Source organism: Rhincodon typus, unplaced genomic scaffold (assembly GCF_021869965.1).
Source record: "Rhincodon typus isolate 14 unplaced genomic scaffold, sRhiTyp1.1 hic_rhity00000668, whole genome shotgun sequence".
NCBI classification, from domain to species: Eukaryota; Metazoa; Chordata; class Chondrichthyes; order Orectolobiformes; family Rhincodontidae; genus Rhincodon; species Rhincodon typus.
Genome location: NW_025966306.1, coordinates 13,876 through 28,941, shown reverse-complemented (window position 1 = coordinate 28,941; position 15,066 = coordinate 13,876). Strand labels below are relative to the sequence as shown.

General features: G+C 48.5%; 1 protein-coding gene across 1 annotated transcript in view; it reads left to right on the top strand.

Moving 5' to 3' along the window:
- LOC109910394 (serine/threonine-protein kinase Nek7) overlaps positions 1 to 15,066 on the top strand; it is a gene marked incomplete at its 3' end in the record, with an annotated part of 46,307 nt that overhangs the window by 19,765 nt on the left and 11,476 nt on the right. The window contains exons 3-4 of the mRNA XM_048621441.1: positions 10,390 to 10,452; positions 13,073 to 13,183. Of these exons, the coding sequence (XP_048477398.1) occupies positions 10,390 to 10,452; positions 13,073 to 13,183 (174 nt within the window). The remainder of the gene's footprint in view (positions 1 to 10,389; positions 10,453 to 13,072; positions 13,184 to 15,066) is intronic.

Here is a 15,066-nt window from a genome sequence, read left to right as displayed (position 1 = left end):
GAGTGAGTGACTGAGCGGCGCGCGAGATGGAGATTGAGTGAGTGAGCATGCGCGCTAGAGATAGAGAGTGAGTGAGTGTGCGTGCGCGAGATGGAGATTGAGTGAGTGAGCGATTTTGCGCGTTCGAGATGGAGAGTGTGTGCACCCGTGAGACGGAGTGAGCACAAGATGGAGAGTGAGCGAACGAGCATGTGCGTGCACGCGACAGATGGAGAGTGAGTGTGCGCGTGCAAGATGGAGAGTGAGTGAGCGAGCTTGCGCGCGCGAGGTGGAGAGTGAGTGAGTAAGCGTGCACGTGAGATGGAGACAGTGCGCACCCGTGAGATGGAGATGGAGTGGGAGTGAGTAAGCACGAGATGGAGAGTGAGCGAACGAGCGTGTGTGTGCGTGCGAGATGCAGTGTGTGTGCGCGAGTGGGCAAGATGGAGAGTGAGCGAGCGCATGCGAGATGTAGAGTGAGCGAGCGCGGGATGGAGAGTATGAGTGAGTGTGCACGCGCGAGATGGCGAGAGTGCGCACCCGCATGATGGACAGGGAGTGAGTGAGTGCGAGATGGAGAGTGAGCGTGCGTGCGCGTGAAATGGAGAGTGAGTCAATGAGCGTGCGCGCGGAAGGTGGAGAGTGAGCGAGCGTGCACGCGCGAGATTGAGTGTGAGTAAGTGAGTGCGCGCACGCGTGATGGAGAGTGAGTGAGGAGGCGTGTGCGCGCGAGATGGATAGGGAGTGAGGGAGTAGGGAGCGTGCGCGCTCGAGATGGAGAGTGAGTGAGTGAGCGCGCGCTTGCGATGGAAAGTGCGTGAGTGAGCGTGCGTGCTCGAGATAGTGAGTGAGTGACTGAGCGGCGCGCGAGATGGAGGGTGAGTGAGTGAGAGAGCATGCGTGCACGAGAGATGGAGTGAGCGAATGAGCGTGCGCGCACAGCAGATGGAGAATGTGTGCGCGTGTGAGATGTAGAGTGAGTGTGCGTGTGGGCAAGATGGAGACTGAGCGAACGAGCGTGCATGCGCACGCGGCAGATGGAGATTGAGTGAGCACATGCTTGTGATGGAGAGTGAGTGAGCGTGCATGCGCGAGATGGAGATTGAGTGAGCGAGTTTGTGGGCGCGAGATGGAGAGTGTGAGTGAGCGTGCATGCGCGACATGGAGATTGAGTGAATGAGCGAGCTTGCGCGTGTGAGATGGAGAATGAGTGAGCACGCGCTTGCGATGGAGAGTGCGTGAGTGAGCGTGCGTGCTCAAGATAGAAAGTGAGTGAGTGAGCGTGCGCGTGCTTGCGATGGACAGTGAGTGAGTGAGAGAGCATGCGTGCACGCGAGATGGAGTGAGTGAACGAGCATGCGCGTGCGAGATGTAGAGAGTGTGTGCGTGTGGGCAAGATGGAGAGTGAGCGAACGAGTGTGCATGCGCACGCGGCAGATGGAGAGAGTGTGAGCGCGTGCTTGCGATGGAGAGTGAGTGAGCGTGCGCACACGAGATGGAGATTGAGTGAGCACGAGATGGAGAGTGAGTGAGCGCGCGCTTGCAATGGAGAGTGCATGAGTGTGCGCGCGCGAGATAGAGTGAGTGAATGAGTGAGCTTGCGTGCACGAGATGGAGAGTGAGTGAGTGAATGTGCGCGCGTGAGATGGAGATTGAGTGAGTGAGCTTGCGTGTGCTTGTGATGGAGAGTGCGTAAGCGTGCACGCGCGAGATGGAGAGTATGACTGAGCGTGCGCACACGAGATGGAGAGTGAGTGAGCGAGCGAGCTTGCGAGCGCGAGATGGAGTGAGTGAGCGTGCATGCGCGAGATGGAGATTGAGTGAATGAGCGCGCTTGCGATGGAAAGTGCGTGAGTGAGCGTGCGCGCTCGAGATGGAGAGTGAGTGACTGAGCAGCGCGCGAGATGGAGTGTGACTGAGAGAGCATGCATGCACGCGAGATGGAGTGAGCGAACGAGCGTGCGCGCACAGTAGATGGAGAATGTGTGCGCGTGCGAGATGTAGAGTGAGTGTGCGTGAGGGCAAGATGGAGATTGAGCGAACGAGCGTGCATGCGCACGCGGCAGATGGAGAGAGAGTGTGAGTGTGCGCGTGCGAGATGTAGAGTGTGAGCGCGTGCTTGCGGTGGAGAGTGAGTGAGTGTGCGCACACGAGATGGAGATTGAGTGAGCAAGTTTGCGGGCGCAAGATGGAGAGTGAGAGTGAGTGTGCATGCGCGAGATGGAGAATGAGTGAGCGAGCGGGCGCGCGAGATGGAGAGTGAGTGAGTGAGCACGAGATGGAGAATGAGTGAGTGCGCGCTTGCGATGGAGAGTGCTTGAGCGTGCGCGCGCGAGATGGAGATTGAGTGAGTGAACATGCGCGGGCGAGATGGAGAGTGAGTGAGTGAGCGAGCGAGCTTGCACGCTTGCGATGGAAAGTGCGTGAGTGAGCGTGCGCGCTCGAGATGGAGAGTGAGTGACTGAGCGGCGCGCAAGATGGAGATTGAATGAGTGAGCGTGCGTGCGCGAGATGGAGTGTGACTCTGAGAGAGCATGCGTGCACGTGAGATGGAGTGAGCGAACGAGCGTGCGCGCACAGCAGATGGAGAATGTGTGCGCGTGCGAGATGTAGAGTGAGTGTGCGTGTGGGCAAGATGGAGAGTGAGCGAACGAGCGTGCATGCGCACGCGGCAGATGGAGAGTGAGTGAGCGTGCACACACGAGATGGAGATTGAGTGAGCGAGTTTGCGGATGCGAGATGGAGAGTGTGAGTGAGCGTGCATGCGCGAGATGGAGAGAGTGAGTGAGTGAGCACGAGATGGAGAATGAGTGAGTGCGCGCTTGCAATGGAGAGTGCGTGAGCGTGCGCACGCGAGATGGAGAGTGAGTGAGTGAGCGTGCGCACGCGAGATGGAGAGTGAGTGAGTGAGCGTGCGTGCACACGAGATGGAGAGTGAGCAAACGAGCGTGTGCGCGCAGCAGATGGAGAGTGTGTGCGTGCGAGATGTAGTGAGTGTGCGCACGTGCAAGATGGAGAGAGCGAACGAGCGTGCACGTGCACACGGCAGATGGAGAGTGAGTGTGCGCGTGCGAGATGTAGAGTGTGATCGTGCAAACACGAGATGGAGATTGAGTGAGCGAGTTTGCGCACGCGAGATGGAGAGTGAGTGAGTGCGCGCGCACGTGTGATGGAGAGTGAGTGAGGAGGCGTGTGTGCTCGCAAGATGGATAGGGAGTGAGGAAGTAGAGAGCGTGCGCGCTTGAGGTGGAGAGTGAGTGAGTGAGCGTGCGCGCGCGAGATGGAGGGTGTGAGTGAGTATGCACGCGCGAGATGGAGGGTGAGTGAGTGAGCGTTCGCACGCGAAATGGAGAGTCAGTGAGTGACCATGCGTACGCGCCAGTTGGAGATTGAGTAAGCGTGCGCGCGCGAGATGGAGTGAGGGAGCGTGCGCGAGATGGAGAGTCGGTGAGAGAGCGTGTGCGCACGTGAAATGGAGAGTGAGCGTGTGCATGCACGAGGCAGATGGAGAGTCAGTGTGCGCGTGCGAGATGTAGAGTGAGTGAGCGAGCTTGCGTGTGCGAGCGTGCGTGCACGAGATGGATAGTGAGTGTGCGCACGCGCTCGAGGTGGAGAGAGTGCGCACTCGCGAGATGGAGATTGAGTGAGCGAGTTTGCACGCGCGAGATGGAGAGTGAGTGAGTGAGCACGAGATGGAGAACGAGTGAGTGCGCGCTTGCGATGGAGAGTGCGTGAGCGTGCGCGCGCGAGATGGAGAGTGCGTGAGTGTGAGTGTGTGTGTGAGCGTGAGCGTGAGATGGAGATTGAGTGAGTGAGCGTACGCGCGCGAGATGGAGGGTGAGTGAGTGAGCATTCGCACGCGAAATGGAGAGTCAGTGAGTGACCATGCGTGCGCGCCAGTTGGAGATTGAGTAAGCGTGCGCGCGCGAGATGGAGAGTGAGTGAGAGAGCGTGCGCGCACGTGAAATGGAGAGTGAGCGTGTGCATGCACGAGGCAGATGGACAGTCAGTGAGCGAGCTTGCGTGTGCGAGATGGAGAGTGTGAGAGCGTGCGTGCACAAGATGGATAGTGAGTTTGCGCGCGCGAGATGGAGAATGAGTGAGCGAGCGGACGCGTGAGATGGAGAGTGCGTGAGTGAGCACGAGATGGAGAATGAGTGAGTGCGTGCTTGCGATGGAGAGTGCGTGAGCGTGCGCGAGATGGAGAGTGAGTGAGCGTGAGCGCGAGATGGAGATTGAGTGAGTGAGCGTGCGCGCGCGAGATGGAGAGTGAGTGAGCGTGCACGCGCGAGATGGAGAGTGAGTGAGAGAGCGTGCGTGCACACGAGATGGAGAGTGAGCGAATGAGCGTGCGCGCGCAGCAGATGGAGAGTGTGTGCGTGCGAGATGTAGTGAGTGTGCGCATGCGCAAGATGGAGAGAGCGAACGAGCGTGCACGTGCACACGGCAGATGGAGAGTGAGTGTGCGCGTGCGAGATGTAGAGTGAGTGAGCGCGCGCTTGCGTTGGAGAGTGAGTGATCGTGCAAACACGAGATGGAGATTGAGTGAGTGAGTGAGTGTGCACGTGTGATGGAGAGTGAGTGAGGAGGTGTGTGTGCTCGCAAGATGGATAGGGAGTGAGGAAGTAGAGAGCGTGCGCGCTTGAGGTGGAGAGAGTGAGTGAGCGTGCGCGCGCGAGATGGAGGGTGTGAGTGAGTATGCACGCGCGAGATGGAGGATGAGTGAGTGAGCGTTCGCACGCGAAATGGAGAGTCAGTGAGTGACTATGCATGCGCGCCAGTTGGAGATTGAGTAAGCGTGCGCGCGCGAGATGGAGTGAGGGAGCGTGCGCGAGATGGAGAGTGAGTGAGAGCGTGCGCGCACGTGAAATGGAGAGCGAACGTGTGCATGCACGAGGCAGATGGAGAGTCAGTGTGCGCGTGCGAGATGTAGAGTGAGTGAGCGAGCTTGCGTGTGCGAGATGGAGAGTGTGAGAGCGTGCGTGCACGAGATGGATAGTGAGTGTGCGCACGCGCTCGAGGTGGAGAGAGTGCGCACTTGCGAGATGGAGAGGGAGTGAGCGAGCGCGAGATGGAGAGTGAGCGAACGAGCGTGCGCGTGCACACGGCAGATGGAAAGTGAGCGTGTGCATGAGAGATGTAGAGTGAGTGAGCGAGCGTGCGCGCACGAAATGGAGAGTGAATGACTGAGCGTGCACGCGAGTTGGAGATTGAGTGAGTGAGCGTGCGCGCACGCGCACGCACGGGATGGAGAGTGAGTGAGCGTGCGCGCACGGGATGGAGAGTGAGTGAGCGTGCGCGCGCGCGATGGAGAGTGTGAGCGAGCTTGCGTGCGCGAGATGAAGATTGAGTGAGTGAGCGTGCGCGCGCGTGAGATGGAGAGTGTGAGTGAGCATGCGTGCGTGAGATGGCGAGTGAGTGAGTGAGAGAGCATGCGTGCACGCGAGATGGAGTGAGCGAACGAGTGTGTGCGCGCGTGGGCAAGATGGAGAGTGAGTGACTGAGCGTGCACGCGCGAGATGGAGAGTGAGTGAGAGAGAGCGTGCGTGCACGCGAGATGGAGAGTGAGCGAACGAGCGTGCACGCGCAGCAGATGGAGAGTGAGTGTGCGCGTGCGAGATGTAGAGTGAGTGCGCTTGTGATGGAGAGTGAGTGAGCGTGCGCACATGAGATGGAGGTTGAGTGAGCGAGTTTGCGCGCAGGAGATGGAGAGTGAGTGAGAGAGCATGCGCATGCAGCAGATGTAGAGTGAGTGTGCGTGTGGGCAAGATGGAGAGAGTGACTGAGCGTGTGCGCGTGAGATGGAGAGTGTGAGTGAGTGAGAGAGAGTGCGTGCACGCGAGATGGAGAGTGAGTGAACGAGCGTGCACGTGCAGCTGATGGAGAGTGAGTGTGCGTGTGCGAGATGTAGAGTGAGTGAGTGCACGCTTGCAATGGAGAGTGAGTGAGCGAGTTCGCGCACGCGAGATGGAGAGTGAGTGAGCGTGTGCGAGATGGAGTGCGCACGCGCAAGGTGGAGAGAGTGTGCGCCCGCGAGATGGAGAGTAAGTGTTCGCGCGCGCGTGCGGGAATTGGAGAGTGAGTGAGGGAGTGTGCGTGAGTGCGGCTGATGGAGAGTGAGTGAGCGAGCGTGTGCGCGCACAAGATGGAGAGTGCGTGAGTGAACGTGCGCACGCGCGAAATGGAGGGTGACTGAGCATGCGCGCGAAATGCAGAATGAGTGAGCGTGCGTGCGAGAGATGGAGATTGAGTGAGCATGTGCTTGCAATGTAGAGTGCGTGAGTGAGCATGCGTGCGCGCGCGAAATGGAGAGTGAGTGACTGCGTGCGCGCACTAGATGGAGAATGTGTGAGCATGCGCGCATGAGATGGAGAGTGAGCGAACGAGTGTGCACTGCACATGGCAGATGGAGAGTGAGTGTGCGCGTGCGAGATGTAGAGTGAGTGAGCGTGCGTGCGGGAGATGGAGAATGATTGAGCGTGCGCGCGCGAGATGGAGATTGAATGAATGAGCGTGTGCGCGCGCGAGATGGAGATTGAATGAATGAGCGAGTGCGTGGGAGATGGAGAGTGAGTGAGGGAGCATGCGCGCGCGTGGGAGGTGGAGAGTGAGTGAGGGAGCATGTGCACGTGCGCGAGATGGAGAGTGAGTGGTCGCGCGCGCGGTAGATGCAGAGAGTGAGTGAGCGCGTGCACGTGAGATGGAGAGTGAGTGAGTGTGCGCGCGTGCGGGAGATGGAGTTTGAGTGATTGAGCGTGCGCGCAGGAGGTGGAGAGTGAGTGAGGGAGCATGCGCACGCGAGATAGTGAGTGAGTGTGTGTGGGAGAGGGAGTGTGTGTGTGTGTGTGTGGGGGAGGGAGTGTTTGTGTACGTGGGTGAGGGAGTGTATGTGTGTGTGTGGAAGAGTGTCTGTGTGTGTGGTAGAGGGAGCGTGTGTGTGTGTGCGGGAGAGGGAGAGTGTGTGGGAAAGGGAGTGTTTGTGTGTGTGTGTGGGAGAGGGATAGTGTGTGTGTGTGAGAGGGAGTGTGTGTGTTTGTGTGTGTTTTGGAGAGGAAGTGTGTGTCTGTGTGTGTGGGAGAGGAAGTGTGTGTGTGTGTGTGTGTGTGTGTGTGTGTGTGTGAGAGAGAGAGAGGGAATGTGTGTGTGTCGGCTGGGTGAGGGAGAATGTGTGTGTGTATGTCTGGGAGAGGGACTGTGTGTGTTGGGGAGAGGGTGTGTGTGTGGCAAAGGGAAAGAGTAAGTGCGCAAGTGTTCGTGGGAGAGCGAGTGTTCGGGCGCGAGTGTTTGCACACGTGCGTGAGAGAATAATAGTGTGGTGAATCACCTGTGATGTGACATGAACTCAATGTACGGCCTCAAAGAGTGCTCATGGGTACTGAACTTGGCTATTAGCCTCTGCTTGGCAAAGCTTTGTTGTTGTGTATCCCCAAGTCTGACTTGGAGGATGTTTACCTGAATGTCCACCTTAGAATGTCCTTGACAGCTGTAGTGATCCCCCACTGGTAGGGAATGTCCGTATCTGGCAATTGTTGCGTCATGTCCATTCATCCATTGCCGTAACATCTGCATGGTTTCGCCACTGTACCATGCCTTGTGCATCCTTTTCTGCACCGTCTGAGATTGACAATGTTGGCTGAGTCGCCTGAGTATTTTCCGTGCACGTGGTTGGTGATGTTCCCATCTGTCATAGTCGTGTCCATGTCGATGATCTGTCATGTCTTGCAGAGGTGTCATGAGAAGGTTATATGGTGTTGTGGTCAATGTTGGCCTGAAGGCTGAGTAGTTTTCTGCAAACAACGCTCTGTTTAAGGTCTCGCAGTTGTTTGAAGGCAAGAATTGGAGGCATAGGGAAGATCATGGTGAGGTGCTCATTGTCATCAACATGGTGTAGTTTCTGTGCTCCCGGGATGATGATGAAGGTACCCTATTGGTTGTATCCCCTGTCTTGTCTTCTGAGGATATCATTATGGTTTTTCTCTGTGGCACATCAGAACAGGTTATCGATGAGTTGAGCTTCGTATCCTGTCCTTATGAGGGCATCCTTCAGCACCTTCATGTGTCTGTCGTGTTCCTCCTCATCTGAACAAATCCTGTATTTGCATAGGGCTTGTCTGTAGGGGATGGCTATTTTAATATGCTTAGGGTAGAAGCTAGAGAAGTACAGCATTGTGAGGTTGTCTGTAGCCTTGCGGTAGAGTGAAGTTTTGAGTTGTCCGTCCTTGATGGAGATGCGTTTGTCTAAGAATGAGACTGATTCTAAAGAGTAGTCCATGGTAAGTCTGATGGAGGGATGAAACTTGTTGATATCATTGTGTCGTTGTTTCAGTAATTAGGGTTGTTGTTCAGTTGCTCAAGTGTTGCCCTTAATCATAGCTAAAAGCAATTAATTTTTCCTTTGTCCAGCCTGCTGTATCTCCAACCCATTTAAAAAGAAGTCCCAATTGCATGCTGTTTAATGCTGATCTTTCAACCAAGGGCTTTGTTGTAACTTGCATCTCCGTGTTTCCTGGGATTTAAGTCAGCTGTAATTCATGTTAACCGTACCAAATTCTTGATAGACCGTTTCCTCATTTGAGTTGGAAAGAGGCTAAGAAAATAAATTCTCCAACTTAAAAATTAAGCTTCTGGTGACACTGCAATGGACATACTGGTTAAGAAAGGAAGATTTATGCAGGTTTGACCTGTTTCAGAGATAGTAGGAATGGCAGATGCTGGAGAATCTGAGATAACAAGAAGGGCCTAGGCCCGAAACGTCAGCTTTCCTGCTCGTCTGATGCTGCTTGGCCTGCTGTGTTCATCCTGCTCTACACCTTGTTATCTCAGGTTTGACCTGCGTCATTTTAAATGGTATAAATGGAAGCCTTTATTTATTTTCATAACTTTGGTCTGTGCTATGTAAGGTAGGCAACATAAAACAGTATTGGTAATGTGCAATGTTGCTGCTCCTTATAATGTGAACAAACTTTTGTTTATTTAAATGTGGTGTTTTAAGGGAACATTGAAGAAAAATCTGCATGTAATTTTAAAGACTTTTTAAAAAATTTTCTCCTGCATTTATAATCGTGGACAGAAATGAGAAGAGAATTACTCAAAAACAAAGGAATTTTGTATGATTGCTGCATGTTTTGACTCATTGTAAGCACTGTTTACACAGCTGTTCCAGCAATAGTTAAAGTGTGCTTGCAGATGAACTGGAGCTGAGGGGTTGTGTACAGATAGAGCTCTCGTTGGTAAAAAGAGCTGATTGTTCTATGGACAAGTGACCGGTTATTGATGACCAACTGTGTTCTCAAGTATTTTGGAGCTTGAACAAAATACAGAAACATCATCTGGTATTTACAAGTTCATAAGCTTCCTCTGTTCTCTACAGTAAAAGCCACTTTAAGCCTGAAGAAAATCAGTTTTCTTACATCAGCATTTGCTATAATCTGTGACTTTTTAATTGAGAATCAGACTTTTTATAAGTGAACCAACCAACTGTGCCTCTTACAAACTGGTGGAAGCATCCAGAGAAGGATAACAGAAGCAGCATTCAGGCCAGAACATGAATCACAAGATCTATCTTAGGAATCACTGAGCTGCCTTCCCAGTCTTTCTGTTTGTCCATAATACGCATGTTTTTCTTCTGTCTGTATTTGAAAGGGAGTAAGAAAAGGGAGATTATAAGGGGATTAGAGTTTCAGTTTGTAGAATTGTATGCCAACAGGTCGCAATTGTTGGTTTATTACAAGCAAATAGAGTCCAGTTGTAAATAGTCATTCTTGTTAAGTCCAGAAACCTGCTCCATGCTTTGTTAACCAGGGTTAAAAAGATAGGCAAATGGGAGAATGCTGCACACTTCTCTTAAAAAAAATCTTTAACTTTTGTGTCAACTCTGGCAATTATGGAGCTTGATTTCCAGCGTGTTGCCTCAGTGAGGTAGATTAAAGCAGTAAAGGAAAATAATACAAACTATTTTCTTAGAAATAATTTCCCACCTTGTCTGGAATGATATCTTTGTAACTCCTTTTCAAATTCCTAAAGTTGAAATATAAGCTACTGTTTTAAGCAATCTTTGTAACTCTATAGCTTTGACACTCAATATGCGATACTGGAACTATACTAGAACTTTGCTCGTGTACAACATGAAATTCAAGCATGCTATGAAAACCATTTTCAAGCCAGACATGTTCCCATATTTTGATTGATACAAAGTTATTTTTTGTTGATTAAATCCTGCTCTTTCTTTTCTTGAATTTATTTTGAATTTTGAGATTCTATAAAAATCCTCATTTTTGCTTCATTTTGAATTAAGGTTTTAATACAGAGAAAATGTGGGTCTTTATGATTTGAAGGAAGTGGAATGAATCTATTGTACTTTTATTGTGTATTGAGCATGAATAGAAATACTTGAATTACTATTTCTTCCAGATATTTGAAATGATGGATGCCAAAGCTCGTCAAGATTGCATCAAAGAAATAGATCTCTTAAAGGTAAGAATGGAATCTGAGAATTACTTTACAAACCAAGACAAGATAATTGTAAGAAATTGTTTTCATACTTTATGTAATTAGAGTGAAAAGTCTAGTAGATCTTGACCCAGTTATAGAAACAAAAAAACGAAAATCTGCAGAATATACTTGGGCCATATTTTATTTTGTAATTAAGCACATTCAGGCTCCAGCCAATTAATACTTTGGAGAGTCCAATTTTAGGAGAACCATGTCAGTTATAATGTAAAGGAACTGTTATGCTGCTGACAGCGTAAGCCTTTAATGCTCATCACAGCTTTCATTGTGTTCACAGTGTGGTATTCCCTGTTACTCAATAGGCTGAATACTAAAAACGTTATATTCACAAGTGGCCATTTTGGGGATAATTTGTGGTTTCTCGGTTTCTGAAATATTTACACAAAAGATCAAAGAACAGTAAGCTTGCATTTGCCTTGTGGTGGCAACAAGGAGAGCTTTGTTTTAGTGGGTTCTCTTCGACTGATATTGTCTGAGCTCCCCTTGTATGAAGAGCACAATAGGTTAAAGGATAGGATATTAATTTTGGCTTTTGGCAAAATCATTCTTGTTGTCATCTTTCGACACTCTTCCCCCTAAACCATTTAAGAGATTATATAGACATATTATAACATGCCTGCCTGGCAGGTGGGACTTGAATCTTGACCTTCTGGTCCAGGGATAAGGCCACAACCACCAGTTTATAAAACCCCCCTGCACTGCATAATGCTTGTCAAGTTTACTCGGTAAATTGCACAAACAGAAACAAGACACTGGCTAATCTAAGTAATGGAGGAGTTCTAAGGAAGATCATACTGGACTTGAAACGTTAACTCTTTCTCTCTCCATGGTGCTGCCAGATTCATGGATTCCCTATGGTATGGAAACAGGCCCTTCGGCCCAACAAGTCCACACCGAACCTCGGACATCCCACCCAGACCCACCCCCTCATAACCCACCTAATTTGCACATCCCTGGACACTATGGGCAATTTAGCATGGCCAATCCACCTAACCTGCACATCTTTGGACTGTGGGAAGAAACCGGAGCACCCGGAGGAAACCCACGCAGACAAGAGGAGAATGTGCAAACTCCACACAGACAGTCACCTGAGGGTGGAATCGAACCCGGGTTCCTGGCGCTGTGAAGCAGCAGTGTTAACCACTGAGACACCATGTCGCCCTAGATCTGCCAAGTTTCTCCAGAATTTTCTGTTTGTTTGGGTTAATATAACTACTTCAAAGGCTAATAAATAATACATATAGTTATGAGTTCCACATAGCTTATTAAAATAAGCTTTGAGCTTTACTTTGGTGTAATGAATTCTTGGAGATTATTTGGCTTACTGCTTTAAATATCAGTTGTTTTACTGGAACTCAACTACAGAAATTGACAAAGACCTATCAAATCCATGTTATAGATGAGACTTGAGGGAAGTGATGCTTTACAAAAGTTGTTTCTAAGATTTCAAATATGCAGTAACCTTCACAACAATGAAGGGTTTTAAGATAATAAATAAAGTCTTCTTCATGGGGAAGAAGTTAACATTCTCCTGTTGTTGGATTGCATTGGGGAGCTTGCAAAATTGCATGGTGGCCCACACAGCTTTGGCTTGCCTGCAGTTTTTTTGGTGGGTAAGAAAAGCCCAAGGGTACGTGCCAATGAACGACCATTTAAGGGTTGATTCCCACCTGACATAGATTTTGTGGTTGGAAGGACAAATTTAGGAGTGTGGGAGATGCTTTGTAAGTTACTCTGCCCAAGCTTCGTTCATGAGCTGGGAGGATACCTACTGCCAGGACATCCTTTTCAAATTGGCCAACCTTGTCCCAAGGTTTCTCCCTTCCCTGCACATGTAACTTCCGTCTATAATCTTGAGGCTCAAGCTAGACACCACTCGTGCATATCCAACCACACCATGGATTTTCAACTCAAATTAATAAAATATGGAATTGAAAGCTCATCTCAGTAATAGGACTGTGACAATCATCAACTGTCGTGCAATCTTATCTGCTTCTCTAGAGAAGGGAAATTTGCTGCCCATACCTCGTTTGGCCTACGTGTGACTCAAGATCCATTCTAGCTTCAGACTCTCAATGATGTAATGGATGCTTAAGTGCCCTCTGAATTGTCCTCAGGAAGACATTTATTTCAGTGGGCAATTAAAAATGGGCAAATAATAGTGGCCTTGCCAATAATATGAAATAATATTTATGAAAAAATAAATACAGAAAAAACGTAGTATTTTCAGAATCTTTTTCCAAGGCTACTTAGAGGATCTCTGCTTGATCTCTACAGCTCACTGACTCAGACTGAGGACAGACTTATGTGCTGCACTAAATGAAATCTCATCACAGCCGTGGCACAACTAGAACAAGGAACATGGCAGGGTTTAACAACAATCTTACAACATAATGGCTAAATAAAGAATCTGCATAGTTCAGAATGCCTAAAATAGGTGTTCAGAAAGTTATTTTAAAGATACCGTGTTTCATCATTATGTGGAATAATGCCAAAATTATGATTAATCCAATTGTGAAATTGCGGACATTGAAAATCCACAATGACATCAATTAAATGATTTATGCTTCTGTGTATTTCACAGCAACTGAACCATGCAAATGTAATCAAATATCTTGCATCATTCATTGAAGACAATGAGCTAAACATTGTATTGGAACTGGCAGATGCTGGAGATCTTTCTAGAATGATAAAGGTAGGAACCTTTTCTCACTGTCTTGATTGTTAAGAAGTGCCAAATATTTTTGTGCAATAATTTAAATAATTAAATCCCCTGTCTTAAGGCTTTTTCAGGGTGCAACGCTATAATCTAAAGATGTATGTTAAGTGGGAGTTATCTCTGTCAAATACTTAATTTACCACATGTACCCTTGAAGAAAATACAATTCTTTGACAGTTCAGTAAAAATGTAAATGTTGCTGCCACTTTGGTGATCCTTGAATAGATTCTATCCTGACAAAATGTTCCATTATGTAGCTATTATCATTGTTGTTAGGATAGATTGAAGTATCTTCCATTCCTAAACATACTTTTCCTCCTCCTTTCCCACCAAAAGTGTGTTTAGTAATACACCCATTTTTTTCCTGAAAGCCTCTGCAATTTGAAATCTCAATGGCAACTCCTACAATTGACTTCATAATTTCTTTCTCCAATGTGCAACATAGATTTTTTTTTTCCTGTCTTTGACTTTTGAGGTTGGTCAATCAAAACCAGGCATTCTGACTATAAATAAGTTGAAATGCCAAAGTGTTTGCAATCGTGCTTACTTGAGACTGTAAATTGTTCTGCAATTTGTAAGTTTATATTTCATATTTGTTGTAGTTTTTAAACTTTTTAAACAGCCACAGACTACCGGTAGGCATGATGATGACCTCAACTATCATGTGGATACATACAACGCAATAATAATTAACAGAGACCAGCTGCAGTTTGGTAACTTTTATAAGTAATGTCAAAAGATAGTCTTAGCTAGAGATTACATGTATTCAGTGTTGACCAAGGGTTACGTTGTTAGCATTCAGAATTCAAAATCTCAATTGTTAAAGTACAAAGGGAGGCCATTGGGCCCATCATGTCCATGCCAGGTCTCTGAGCATTTTGGCTTCATTGTCTTTTTGCCATAAACCTGCACATTGTTTCAGTTTAAATAATCATCTTATGGCCTCTTGAATGTCTCAATTGAACCTGCCCTGCCACCTTTACATGCAGTGAGCTCTAGACCCTAATTATTCACTGTATGAAAAAGAATTTTCTCATCTCACATTTGCTTCTTTTGCAGAACATTTTAAGTCTGTGTCAACTGATTCTTGATCCTCTTATGAGGGGGAGTAGTTTCTCCCTGTCTACTCCGTCCTGACCACAGATGATTTTGAAGACTTTTATTATCAAATTTCCTTTCAACTATCTTCTCTCCAAGGATACCATTCCTAACTTCTCTAATCTACCCTCTAATTGAAGTATTTCATACCTCTAAACAGCCTCCTCAACCTGTTCTGCACTCACCCCAATTTGTTCACCGCCTTCCTAACATGTGGTACCCAGAACTGTACACAGTACTTTAGCTGAGGTCTAATTACTGTTCTGTGTAAGTTCAGCATAACCTCACTGCTTTTGTACTGTGTCCCCCTATTAACAAAGCTTACAGTGCTGTGTGCTTTTATGGGTTTTGTGTAACATGAGGAACACACAATTCAAGCTTCTTCAGTTGGTATTATGAACTTGAAGCCTCTGTGTAGGTTTCCCTTGTGTTATTGATCATTTTACCTTTGAAAACTAGGTTGAAGTGAAAGTATCAGTACAAAGGGACCTGACATACGAACGTCTGACTTACAAATGGTTGTACTTTGAGCACAATCCCATACAGGGGTGTCATTTTAAAGATCTGACATGCAGATATTTCCTGTACTTAAAAAGAGCTACTTTTATATTATCATGCATTGCGCTCCAGCTTGCATACAGATCAACTTGCAAATGGATTCAAACAGAGCCCATTTGCAAACCGGGCACTGCCTCTCCTCTACTAATTGCAGTAATAGCTGGCATTGTCTGAGCAAACATGGTTTAAAAATATGAGATAAC